Source organism: Acomys russatus, chromosome 4 (genome assembly GCF_903995435.1).
Source record: "Acomys russatus chromosome 4, mAcoRus1.1, whole genome shotgun sequence".
In the NCBI taxonomy this organism is placed as follows: Eukaryota; Metazoa; Chordata; class Mammalia; order Rodentia; family Muridae; genus Acomys; species Acomys russatus.
Genome location: NC_067140.1, coordinates 1,132,349 through 1,145,928, shown reverse-complemented (window position 1 = coordinate 1,145,928; position 13,580 = coordinate 1,132,349). Strand labels below are relative to the sequence as shown.

At 47.8% G+C, this 13,580-nt stretch overlaps 1 protein-coding gene across 4 annotated transcripts in view; it reads left to right on the top strand.

The window, feature by feature from the left end:
* The window catches only part of Tm9sf4 (transmembrane 9 superfamily member 4), a 46,448-nt gene that overhangs the window by 20,616 nt on the left and 12,252 nt on the right, over positions 1-13,580 (top strand). For 3 of the 4 annotated variants that reach the window (XM_051143467.1, XM_051143466.1, XM_051143468.1), the window contains exons 3-9: positions 1,466-1,565; positions 6,420-6,588; positions 6,686-6,818; positions 8,240-8,363; positions 10,111-10,229; positions 10,331-10,442; positions 11,310-11,380. In XM_051143467.1, coding sequence (XP_050999424.1) covers positions 1,466-1,565; positions 6,420-6,588; positions 6,686-6,818; positions 8,240-8,363; positions 10,111-10,229; positions 10,331-10,442; positions 11,310-11,380 — 828 coding nt within the window. The remainder of the gene's footprint in view (positions 1-1,465; positions 1,566-6,419; positions 6,589-6,685; positions 6,819-8,239; positions 8,364-10,110; positions 10,230-10,330; positions 10,443-11,309; positions 11,381-13,580) is intronic. The other variant, XM_051143470.1, reaches the window with a different exon arrangement.

Genomic DNA, 13,580 nt, shown 5'->3' with positions numbered 1-13,580 from the left:
TTTGTTATTATGTATGTACACATACAATAATGTGTGTGTGGGTGAGGCTGGGCCACAGCAGGGCAGTGGAGGTCACAGTTCAACTTTGTGCCGTTGTTTTTCCCCATCTCTTTTTACATTTGTCCTGTGGATCAAACTGAGGCCACCAGGCTTGTGTGGCCCCTTTACCCACAAAGCCCTGCGTTTGATCCCTTGAACCACTGCACCTGGCTTGTAGCTAGTAATAACCTAGAACTTGTGGTCCTCCTGCCTCTACCCCCTGAGTGCCAGCATTAGTGGCACGCGCCACTGTGCCGTGATGCCAGGGATCAACCTGCGGCGCTGCGTGTGTTAGGCAGGCCTTCTGCCAACTCAGCTGTGCCCAGGCTGTCCCCGTGTCCCTGCTCCTCTCTCTCCTTCTTTCCTTCCAGCCCTCCCTTCCCTTCTTCTCTTAGCTGTCTTCTCACCCCTTTTCTTTCTTGGACTTACTCTATAACTTGAGTTTACTATCCTATCTCAGTCTTGAATATATCCTGGTTGATTAGTTTCCCATTGTAGAGGGTTTAATTTTTTTTTTTTTTTTAATGTTTTTCCTCTATGCTCATTTAGCAGACATAAAATGGAAACCTACTGTGCTGTGCTCTAAGTGGGAAAAACTGGTTTTTAAAGACCTAGGAAAGACTAGTGGTGGTGGCTCGCACTAGTATCGAGAACACTGAGGATTCTGAATTCAAAGCCAATTACAGAATAAGATACTGTCTGAAAGAAGAAGAAAAAGAAAAAAAATTGAAACTTGATATAGCCCCAGCTGTCCTGGAATTTGATTTGTAGACGAAGCTGGACTTGAACTCACAGAGATCCCCTGCCTCTGCCTCCTGGGTGCTGGGATTAAAGACATGCACCACCACCGCCCAGCCAATAATTATATTTTGTGTGACATACTATGAAGGAAGCTGAGAGAGTTGACATGGAATGGTGGGGAGTTCATTTAGACACAGTGGTTAGGGAAGGGGTTTTAAGGAGGATTTTAGCTGAGACCTAGAGAAAGCATCAGATGAGCACAGAGGAGAGCAGAGAGGAGGAGTGGCAAGGTGAAAGCCTGAGACAGGAGCACCATAGGCTCAGAGAACTGAAGAGAAAGGGCTACAGTGTGTGCAAGTAAGGAGCAGACCCAAGTAAGGAGGTTTCTAAAGCCTCCTGCCAAAGGGCACTCAAGTGACATTATCTTGAAGGGCAGTGACATGTTTAAGACTCAGTGAATGTTGGATCTCACTGTGGCTTTAAACTAATTCTATTGTGCTGTCTACAGCAAAGTCCAAAGTTGTGGGCAGTGTAGGAATTGTGTGCTGTAGTCCTGTCTCCTGCAGTGGACTTGGCTTTTGAGTGACAGTGCCAAGTGTGCTGAAGACATAAGTGCCAAGGAGAATTCTTGGGACTGCCTTGTTTCTGGTGGGTTAAGGAATAACAGTCTCTCTCCTTCCTACAGGCTGTGAAGCTTACCAGCTCTAGAACCCAGCTTCCTTATGAGTACTACTCACTGCCCTTCTGCCAGCCCAGCAAGATAACCTACAAGGCGGAGAACCTGGGTAAGCGCGTGTGCTGCTTCAGCCTGTCTCACAAGGGAGCCTGGCATGCTTTTCACAGTAGTGGTGGCAGCTGCCCACCCAGTGCTTGCTGTGTGCTAGACACTTGTGTACAGAGTTTATTGACTCATAATGACCCTGCAGGCGCAGTGATTTTGTGTGGATGTGAGGGTATTTTGTAGATTGACTTGCCTTTTGTTCTATTGTTAGGTAATAGCTAACCTGAGTTTTAACAGTTTCCAGAGCTAGAGCACTCAGCTTCTAACGATGGCAGCTTTCCCTTGCTTTCTAGATATCCCTTTCTTTTCTGGTGGCTTCTGGTGCTTGCTCTGCCCCCATCCTGCTTTTGGTGTAGGTCAGATGTTGGTATCAGGTCTTCCTGGGTTGCTCTCCACAATATTTACTGAGACATGGTCTCTTGCTTGAACCTAAAGCTCACTGCTGTGCCTAGTCTAGCTATCCAGGTTGCTCTAGGAATACCCTGTGTCTTATGTCCCCAGTGCTGGGATCACAGGCAGGCCACCACGTCCACCCAGTATTTACATGGATGCTGAGACACTGAACCCATGCTTGTGTGGCAAGCACTTTACCCACTGAGCCATCTCCCCAGGTCATTGCTCTGCCTTTCATACAGGATTTATGTAAATATGATACTTGTATATGAAATTCCCCCAAAATAAAAAGTGTAAAGAATAAAAGTCCAGGTGGCACACACCTTTAATTCCAGCATGAGGCAGAGGCAGGTGGATCTCTGAGTTCAAGGCCAAGCTTATCTATAGAGAGAGGTCCAGGCCAACCAAGGTGGTTATACTAAGGAACCCTGTTTGGAAAAACCAGAAAAGAAAAGAGTGATTACCTCTGCCTTGAAGCAAGCAAAGACATTGACGTTTTTGCTAAACTGAGCTAGACTTACTCAGAAAGTGTGTGAAGCACCCTGCACAGTGTCTGGCACAAGTTGTCTGTAAACAGCAGCCGTGATTCTAAGTTAAATACTCTCCAATTGCAAGTAACGTGTCAGGACAGTTGCTTAGGCTTGTTCCTTGCCTGTCTCGCATTAGGTCTGAGAAGCAAGCAGACAGACAGTCCTGGGAGCTCAGGTGCCTCCGCAGATTTTTCTCCTATGTCTCAGGAAGGAAAAGGAGGCAATGGCTCTTTCTGAGTTTTGGTTGTTCTTGTCGTTGTTTAAAGGTCGTGTGTGTGTGTGTGTGTGTGTGTGCGCGCGCGCGCACACACACACACACAAATGCACTTGGAGGCCAGAAGAGATGCTTTACAGCTGAGACAAGATCTCCCTCTAACCGAGCCTGGAGTCTGCCATGTTGTTCATTGCCCAGACTGTCCTTGAACCTGCGATCCTCCTGCTTCAGCCTCCTGAGTGCTGGGATCTGAATTCCAGTCCTCATGATGGTGCAACAGTTGTTAACCATTGAGACATAGTGTGCCACCAGGAAGGTGCTGGGGATCACACCCAAGGCCTTGGGTTTGTTGGGCAAGTGCTCTACACTGAGCCTTTGAGAACTGGTTCTCTTTAAAAGATCTTTATTAGCATATATTAGTCACATCATGGCTTCTGGCTCATTCCTGAAAGGAGGCCTGCTGTCCTGGCTACTTGACAGGCTTTGCAGGAGGACAGCTTGAGCCCAACCTGGGTATATAGTGAGACCCTGGTTTGTTTGTTTGATTTTGAGTTTGGTTTTTGTTTGTTTTTGTTTTGGGGTTTTGTTTGTTTTTGTCTTGTTTTTGTTGTTGTTGTTTTGTTTTGCTTTGGTTTTTTGGTTTTTTGAGACAGGGTTTTTCTGTGTGTAGCCTTGGCTGTCCTGGACTCACTTTGTAGACCAGGCTGGCCTCAAGCTCAGAGATTCGCCTGCCTCTGCCTCCTGAATGCTGGGATTAAAGGCGTGTGCCACCACACCCTGCTTTGTTTTTTTGTTTGTTTTTAAGGGGGGCGGACCTAGCCAGGCATGATGGCCTATGCCTTAGTCACAGCACTCCAGAGGCAGAGACAGGTGGATCTCAAGGAGTTCAAGACCAGCCTCGTTTACATAGTAAGTTCAGCCAAGGAGACATAGTGAGAACCTGTCTTGAGAAGGGGTGGGGCGGGGGCATTGGTTGAGATTGATTGATTTCAGAAATGAGCCATAGAGACAGGGTTTCTCTGTGCAGCCCTGTCCTGGAAGTCGATCTGTAGACCAGGCTGGCCTCAGACTCACAGCGATCCACCTTCCTCTGCCTCCTGAGTACTGGAATTGAAGGCGTGTGGCACCATCATCCAGCCAGCATCTTCTTTCTTAATTCCAGATGTAAGAAGAGTCACAGCCTTACTTGGTTAGTGATCTCCTGTCTTCAGTTCTTCAGCTCCTGCAAAGACCTGCAAAGAAATGAGCTGAGGGATCAGTGAGCTACTGTCTCTCTAGCTCTGGTTGTCTGTAAAATGCTATTCGAGGCCGGGCGTGGTGGCGCACGCCTTTAATCCCAGCACTCAGGAGGCAGAGGCAGGCGGATCGCTGTGAGTTCAAGGCCAGCCTGGTCTACAGAGTGAGTCCAGGACAGCCAAGGCTACACAGAGACACCCTGTCTCGAAAAACCAAAACAAACAAGCAAAAATGCTACTTGAGCCATGGGCTTTACAGATGTCTTCCCTCCCCATTCAGCGTTGATCCCAGACTTTCAGGCTCACGGGCACTGTCAGAATCCGCTATCAGCTGAGAGGCAGAGGCCCTTACTCTCTTCGCTCTCTTCCTCTTTCTTTCCTGGATGGCCTGTTCCATATCCAGGACCCCACCTCCCAGGGCTGGTGCCTTGCGTGGCTACATGTTGTCTGATATGGTGGAGTCTGTGGCTCTGCCACTTCGCACTTTGCTACCAACAAGTCATAGCTTCCTGACCTCTCATAGTGGCAACTCACATAACTTGATCGTGGATACCTGAACATCTTCCCAGCATGCACCGCTCTTTCCTCATCCTTAGTATCTAGTAGGCAGCTGGTTCCCATGGTTTTACCACCTTCACTGCTCTTGAATCTGTGTGTTGTGATGGTGACCTCCACACAGACTGTCTTCCTGTGTTTGTTGTCACTTACTTCATGACTGGTACCATCACTGCAGCCAGCTTCTTGCGTCCTTCACAAAGCAGCCAGAGTGAAACGAGGGTGGGAACGGGAAGATAAGAGCAAGGGGATAACAATGAGATGTAATGTGAATAACTTATTAAAAAACAGTCAGAGTGCTCATTCTACAGCTGCAGACAGGCAATGTCCTCCTCATTCCTGGTAGAACCCCTCAAGAACGTCTCTGCTTTCTGGACAGAGATCAGAAAAGTGTGTGTCCACCCTAAGGCCAGCCCCAACCCATCTCTTACCCGTCTCCACTCTGCTTTACCACACACAGGTCAAAGTTACTACCCCCAAGCAGCCTTTGCTGACCCTGTCAGCCTGGAGTTTGTCATGCCTCCCCCTCCCCCTTTCTCCTCTATATAGAGTTAGCACTGTATAGTGAACAGAATATTCTGACTCCTGGCTGCCTGCTACTGCACCCTGCCTGACATCCATCAGCTTAGTCCTGGGACATCACTTTGCCAAGCCTTAATCTCCTCCTCCAGAAAATGAAATAGCAGCTGTGTTCTCCCTGCAGACATACCAAGGACTGAGGGGTTAATCTACTCCTAGGCACAGAGTAGGCAGGCACAAAGAACACCATTTGCATCATTGGCTGTGTCACCTCTGCAGCCAGGCTGGCCTCCTGCCAAGACCTTCTACCTCTGTGTAGCTCTTCTGTGTCAGTGTGTTGATATGTGTAGGTCTGACTCCCCTACTGTCAGGGAGCTCTCGGAGCCAACTTACTCCTTAATGTACTGGCACCCCATGCCTGTTTCCCCTGAGTAACGTGATGCCAAATGTTACACTCAGAGGCACTGAGCTGCTGGAAAGCATCAACCAGACCCAACTGTGTTTTCATTCTGAAGTGCTCATTAGCTCAACAGGAATGATATGACCCTGGGGCAGGCTGAGGAAGACACACATGACAACAGGCAGAACTACCACCTCCTCATGTACTTGGCCCAACATATGCCAGTGCATCTACTTGATACACTCAAATCCCCTTACCTACTCACGTACTCATTCATTCCCCAATACATGCTGGGAGCTGCCTATGTGCCAGGCCTGACGATACAGTGTTGAATAGACATATTTGTGGAACCTATGACCCTAAGTTCTAGTGTGAAAATTGACTGATTAAATAAGCAGCAAAGTAACTGCTGTCATGGGGAGTAGATCTAGGGAAGCCTCAGGAGCTGGTAGTGTTTGAAGTGGCAGTGAGTGAGGGCAGGGCTAACCAGGCAGAGATAGGAATCAGTTTAGACAGAGGCAAAGGCTGCTTGGGGTGGTAACTTTGAGATGACCTGTGTAGTAGCAAAGCCCAGTGCTTGGGAGGGATCTGGGTGAGTTGAAGAGATGGGTAAGAGATAGGTTGGGGCTGGCACCTTAGGGTGGACCACACACAACATGATCTTTGTCCAGAAAGCAGAGAAGTTCATGAGGGGTTCCAACGGGGATGAGGAAAATATTACCTAGCTGCAGTTACAGGGTCAGGAAGAGTCATCCAAAGAAAGGGAGAGGGCAACCAGGTTTGAAGCCAGGAGCATGGGACAGGATTATGTGCCAGGCGTGGGAAGGATGTGTGGCATCTACCAGCATAGAACACAAAGTAGGAAGAGTGGTGGGGCAGAGCCTAACTGCCAGTCCATGGTACCACTGACATCGTCAGAGCTCCATTTGTCCGGCTGTCTGCAACTCACGACTGCTGACCTCAGCTACCACAGGGCTGAAGCTCTGAGCCCCATCTGTCTCTCTTATGGCAGGAGAGGTGCTGAGAGGGGACAGGATTGTCAACACCCCTTTCCAGGTTCTCATGAACAGTGAAAAGAAGTGTGAAGTTCTGTGCAGCCAAGCCAGCAAGCCAGTGACCCTGACAGTAGAGCAGAGCCGGCTAGTGGCTGAGCGCATCACAGAGGAGTACTACGTTCACCTGTAAGTTACTGCGGCTCCCTGCTGGCCTCCACCGCAGCTCAGGGAGGGCCTGGGGGGGTGTGGTTCTGAGAGACTGAGTGAGTCCTTGGGTTTCTAGTATTGCTGACAACCTGCCTGTGGCTACCCGGCTGGAACTGTACTCCAGCAACCGTGACACTGATGACAAGAGGAAAGAAAAAGATGTACAGTTTGAACATGGCTACCGACTTGGCTTCACAGATGTCAATAAGGTAGAGTGTCTGGCATGGTTGGAGGGCTGGGCAGGTGTACCTCACAAGTTACAAATACTTGAGGTCACAGAGAATGGGAAAACGTTCAGCTCTTAACTAGCAGCACGGGGAAAAAAATGGGATCAGCAGGCCGGTGAGACAGCACAGCAAATAAAGGTGCTTGTTCCCAGTCCTGACGACTTGAGGTCAATCCTCAGTACCTAGGAGGTGGAAGGAGAGAACCAACTCCCACAAGCTGTCCTCTGATCACCACGTGTAGCCACACACACATAAATAAAATACTTTAAAAGGGGTGCGGGGAGGGGGCCAGCCAGGGCACATTTCTGCCAGAGCATCATGGTAGATAGCCTGTGAGAATTCTGTAGCTTTGGGCTGGCTCAGGACACAGTACAAAGAGATAAAAGTATAGTCACTAGAGTGTTAGATTCTGTTTCTATAAGATTAAAACTAGAAAAGGAGCCCGGAACTTGTAAAGTATGTAGGAGAGAAGCGCACATGATGACCAGGGCCACACAAGGCTTCCTGGGCTGCCTGCTGCCTCTGCTGTTTGCTGGTGATCTGAGTGTCCTGGGCCCAGTATCTCAGAATCTGTTGGTTTTGAAACACTCTAAGTGTATACTTCACGACACAACTCAGATTAAGGCAGTAATGACTTAGGCTGTGATTGTCCTTGTCATCTGGTTTTCCCAGGGAATAAAAGGCTGACATTCCTTTGTGGCATAGTGGCTGTCTTCGGAGGCTTTGTCCTAATTTGGAGGGCACTGGTGGGGTAAGGCTCTGAGTCTCAGCTCCCAGTTGCCTTCCACTAGCCAGGGAGCTGTTGTACATTTGAGATGTCATGGAGGAGGGAAGGGACTTAGAAAAGAGCTAGGCTAGGCTGGGCATGGTAGCACACACCTTTAATCCCAGCACTTGGGAGGCAGAGGCAGGTGGACCTCTGAGTTCAAGGCTGCCTGGTCTACAAAGAGAGTCCAGGACAGCCAAGGCTACACAGAGACTCTGTGTCAAAAAACCAAAAAATAGGAAAGAGCTAGGCTGAGAGGAAGAGAGGAAGGACAGCATCCCAGTTGTGGTGCTGGGCAGAAGTGCAGGGGAAAGGCTGCTTGTGAAGAAGGGGCTGGAGAGCCTGTGAACAACATAACAATATGTATGAAAATGCCGTAATGATATCATTATTTTGTGTGCTGTTTAAAAAAAAAAAGGCAGTGACTGCCAGGTCAAGGAAACTGGGGTTTTATCTGATAAGCCTCAGGAAGCCATAGTGGGTATCTGAGCAAGAGAGCGATATGACCGGAGCAGTGTGTTCAGAAGGCTGATACAACCAGGCATCCTGGACAGAGGAAGGACCTAGTGCTTGGGGTGGGCTCCCTGAGTAATTGTCTGGTTTGGGGCTGCTGTCTATTTCTTATTCTCTGTTTTAGATCTACCTGCACAATCACCTCTCGTTCATCCTTTATTACCACCGGGAGGACATGGAAGAGGATCAGGAACATACATACCGTGTCGTCCGCTTCGAGGTGATTCCCCAGAGCATCAGGCTGGAGGGTGAGTGGGGAGGTATCACCAGAGGGGCAGGGCTGGATGGGCCTGGGCTTCTGCACGCACCGTCTCACACGCTCACCTCTTTACTAGCTGTCAGGCCCAAGTGTGGCACATAGGTTCAACCCATGAAGGCCACTGTACCCAGCAGAGCAGGTTGGGAGTGAGGGGGAGTTGTACCTGCTGTCTTGTGGGCTGGGTTCCATGTGAGCCTACCACCTCCAGGAATTCCAGATTAGAGGTGCTGATAGAGGCTCAGGAGGTCAGTGACTGCACGGGCCAGCCAACCCGATGAAGAACAATGGGTGAAAGTTCAGGAGAAGCCACTGGGAAGCTGGTTGCAGGAGGCTTTGTGTCCTTCTGTGTCGGTGATTGGCCAGAGTCAACAGTAGACCAGGAAGTTTAGGACCCAGCCCAGTTTTTATGGACCACAGAGAATTTGATGAAACTTTACTCCTTCCTCCTCTTCTTCTTTTCTCTCCCCCATACCTCCCTTGTTTGTTTTTGAGATAGGGTTTTGCTAAATAACCCTGGCTGTGCTATAACTTACTATATAGATCAAGCTGGCCTTGAACTCACAAAGGTCTGCCTCCATCTGTCTCTGGAGTGCTGGGACTAGAGGCATGCACCACTATACACTGCCTTCTTGTTCTCTTCTTAAAACAAGGTCTCACTGTGTAGCCCAAGCTGGCTTTGAACCCATGGATCCTCTTGCCTCTGCCTTTTCTTTTCATACGCTAGGAATCAAGCCTAGAGCCTCACATACTCTAGGCAAGTGCTCTACACCGAGCTCTGTCACCAGCCTGCCTTTGGGATCCCAGGCATGAATCACCACTCCAAGCCTTTTGTCCACTGTCGGGATTTTCTGACTTCTTGAAAATATTGTGGAACATGACTTTCCACGTGCAGCAGTCATAAAGCATGAGACCTGAACTGTGGGTACCATCCTGCCTCTCCTGTGAATGTCACCAGCACAGTTCAGCATTTACAGATGATTTTTTTTAAAGATTTATTTGTTTTTATGTATGAGTGCTCTATCTGCATGTGCACCTGCATGCCAGAAGATGGTATCAAATCCCAGTAATAGATGGTTGTAAATCACCATGTGGTTGCTGGGAATTGAACTCAGGACCTTTGGAAGAGCAGATGGTGCTCTTAACCCCTGAGCCATCCCTCTGGCCCCCTTACAGATGATTGTTTTAGAACTCTCTTTATATTCTCAGTGGCTCTTTAGCATTGCACTCTGTTCTTTTCTTTTCTCGCCAGTGTGGTGCCTGGCCCATAGTTGGTGTTTATTATATGCTGCTTGGCTCGAGGAAGTGTTGAATGACAGTGAGCAAATGAGTGAGTGAAAGGGGAAGGCACAGGAATGGTTGGATTACTAAAATAATAAAGATGACTGAGTGAGCGAGCAAACGTAAGGAGCCACTGCTGTGCATGTTGAGTGCTCCTGACTGAGTGCCGAGTGAGTCGGTGGATGTTTGGGTTGAATACAGAAACTGCCTTTTAGATGGAGGGAATTAGACAAAGATCCTTCTCTCCCACCCCTGCGTACATAACTTTTTACTCCTGAAGGCTCTTGGGAAAGCCAGGGCTCCAGGGAGCATAGCTATAAAAGCCACAGTTACCTGTTGTGCTCCCAATTTCCACTCAACCCTGAAGGCAAGGTGACCCTGAGCCCCTCACAGCACGCCCTGCCTGGGGGGGTAGCACTGGTCACTGTGAGAGCAGACTGGGTCTCCATCTCTCACAGACCTCAAAACAGACGAGAAGAGTTCATGTACTCTACCTGAGGGTGCCAACTCCTCACCCCAAGAAATTGACCCCACTAAGGAGAATCAGCTGTACTTCACCTACTCTGTGCACTGGGAGGTGAGAGAGAATGCCTGCTCTGGCTAGGGGAGGAGGGTTTGTGCTGGGCTGGGATTCTCTGTCCGATGGGAGGCCTGACTCTGCTTCCTCCTGCCTGCCAGGAAAGTGACATCAAATGGGCCTCTCGATGGGATACTTACCTAACCATGAGTGATGTGCAGATCCACTGGTTTTCTATCATCAACTCTGTCGTGGTAGTCTTCTTCCTGTCAGGTGAGAGCTCTGAGAATTCAAGGTGGAGTGGAATGTCTAAAGCATCACATGACTTAAGGGGGATTTCTAGGGTGTCGTCAGGACCATGGATGGTTGGAGCAGCCCCCATGGCCCTGTGCTAGGCCTCATGTGCACGGAAATGAGCACGAACTTGTCTCCGCTCTGCTGAGCTTGCTAGAGAAGAACAGGTCCATTTGTCTGTGCACAGTCGCGGATGCGTTCACCCTCCAGAAGCATGACCTGCCGTGAGACAGGCTTGGGAGAGAGCCCGTGGAGGACTGCGACGATGATTGCTTCCAGGTTATGAGAGGCAAAGGTAGCAGCAGCTCCTGCTTGTTCGCTGCCTCCCAACTTCACAAGCACCAGGCCTCAGAAAGGAACTAAGCCTACAGGCATGAAGCGAGTTCTCAGGCTCATGAAGCTTATTTTCTAACCACCACTCTACTACCTAGAGAGGAAGACAGGAAAAGTGAGGCAGAGTGAGGGTGTCTCCTGAACTGTTGAGGGGCACTGAGAGGTAAAGGTACCCTAGGTGAGTCTGTATTGGAAGTCAGTCATTCGCAGCATTTCCAGTAACAGGAAACAGGAATAGCATGGGACTCTCCTGACAAAAAAGCAGCACCCTGTGGCCATCACTCCCATCCCAGCTGCTTCCTTCTCTGCACAACCCATTCTCAGCTGGAGTGGAGTGCTGTGTGTGTGTGTGTGTGTGTGTGTGTGTGTGTGTGTGTGTGTGTCTGTGTCTGTGTGTCTGTCTCTGGGGAGAGAGGGGGGGTTGGGTGGCCTCATGACCAGGTCCTATTGAAAAGGCCTGAAGCTGGAGCACTCTGTTAGCTGTGCTCACCCCTGCAACCCTGTTGTCTGCAGGCATCCTCAGCATGATTATTATCCGGACACTGCGGAAGGACATCGCCAACTACAACAAGGAGGATGACATTGTACGAGGTCTTGGCTGGGGCGGGACGGACTGGAAGAGGGAGGACAAGCTAACAGTAGGGCTCTCCACCTGCCAGGCCTGTGTATGAGACAGTAATCCTCAAAGGCATTGAAAAGGAAAACAAAACATTTTCTAATCTTCAAAATTACAGGTTGAAAGAAGTCACAGAAAGGAAAGTTGGTTAATTTGTCTTTTTTTTTTTTTTTTTTTTTTTTTTTTTTTTTTTTTCGAGACAGAGTTTCTCTGTGTAGCCTTGGCTGTCCTGGACTCGTTTAAAAATTTTAAAGTAGAGCTTTTGAGATGGTGTATCGGGATATGGGTGCTTGCCACCAAGCCACACAACCTGAATTTGATCCCTGGGACCCCCAAGGTGGAAGTAGAGAACTGACTCCCACAAAGTGTCTTCTGACATCCGCTGACACCTCAGGTTTTCATCCCGCACCCCAGTTCCCAAAATAATGACTGACACTTTATTACTTATAAATAAGTACATAGGCCATAAGTCTTGGCTCATTCTCTGACTAACTCAAAACTTATATTACCCATTTACTCTATGTGTGCCACATGGCTGGTTACCTCTCCTCAGTTCCATGTGTTCGTCTTCCTCAGACCAGGGCAGGTCTCCTGTCTCTGACTTTATCCCAGAGTTCATCTCTCTCTGCTGGAACTCCCACCTCCTATTTCCTGCCTCAGCCAACAGGTGATGCTTCCATACAGTACACAAGAGTCTCTCTAACTCCATTCAAATACACAAATAAACAAATAAATGTAATAATAGGTGCAATAAGTAAAGGTGCATATTGTATATACACCTGTGATCCTAGCACTCAGTGGGCTGAGGCAGGAGAATCTCTTAATTTGAGATGACTTGACTCCATAGCAAGACCCTGTATCAAAAATGGCAAGGCCCAGTATGGTCATTCATGACTATAATTTTCTAGGAGGCAGAGGCAGATGGAGCTGTATGAGTTCAAAGTCAGCCTGATACACAAAGTGAATTCTAGGCCAACCAGAATCCAAAACAAAGGAAAAGAAAATAAATAAATAAATAAATAATCCTAAATTTCTTATGTTCTAAACATTTCTTACATAGTTACAGATAAGAAACAAAACTACACATAGCCAATAATTACATGATGTTTGTTTGGATATTATTATCATTATGGCATATCTGAACATGCCTGGTTTGAATTTTATATGTACATACATATATATGTATATATATTTATACTTTTTTTCCAGGAATAGCCCGCCCCCATTCAGATTCAAACTGTCATAAGAAAGTGGTCTTGGAGCCGGGTAGTGGTGGCGCACACCTTTAATCCCAGCACTCAGGAAGCAGAGGCAGTTGGATCTCTTGAGTTCGAGGCCAGCCTGGTCTACAAAGTGAGTTCTAGGACAGCCAGGGCTGTTACACAGAGAAACCCTGTCTCAAAAAAAGAAAAGAAAGGAAAGAAAGAGTCACAGGTAAATAGCACAGATTTTTTTTTTTTTTTTTGAGACAGGGTCTCACAGTCTTACCTGGGCTCTTTCAGACTGGAGGTCCTTCTGCCCCAGCCTCTGAATGCTGGACCACAGGTATACACCACCGCAAGAGACTTCTCTCTTTCTTGCCTTTTTATTTATTTATTTATTTTTAATACTACTGATTGTGGAGCTTAGTGGGTAAAGTGCGAGCCTTGACACATGGGCAGGAGGACCTGAGTTTAGATCCCCCTAGTTCCTGTGGCAGCATGCATATGTAACTCCAGGGCTAAAGGGGCAGATATGGAGGAGTTCCTGGGGTTCAGAGAGGGACTTTGTTTCAAAAAGCAATTGAGGCAGGCATATACAATTAGTACTAATTGTTAGCAGGATTAACATGTGAGCCCATCGTGGTTGCTCATACATTCAATCCCAGCACTCAGGAAGCAGAGGCAGACAGATCTCTGCATTCCAGGACAGCCTGATCTACAGAGTTCCTCAAGTGAGACCCTTTCTCAAAAAAGCAAAAAGAAAAAAAAAAAAAAGAAAAAAGATTAACATGGGGAAATGTTCAAAAATTACACATCACACAAAAACAAGGTACATAGTATATGATCCTCTATTTTTAAAAACATTAAACATAGATTAAAGACTAAAGAAAACAATATCTTTTTATGTTCGTGTATAAACATTTTTTAAATATATATGCCATTTTATTTTCTTAGATCTTTCTACCA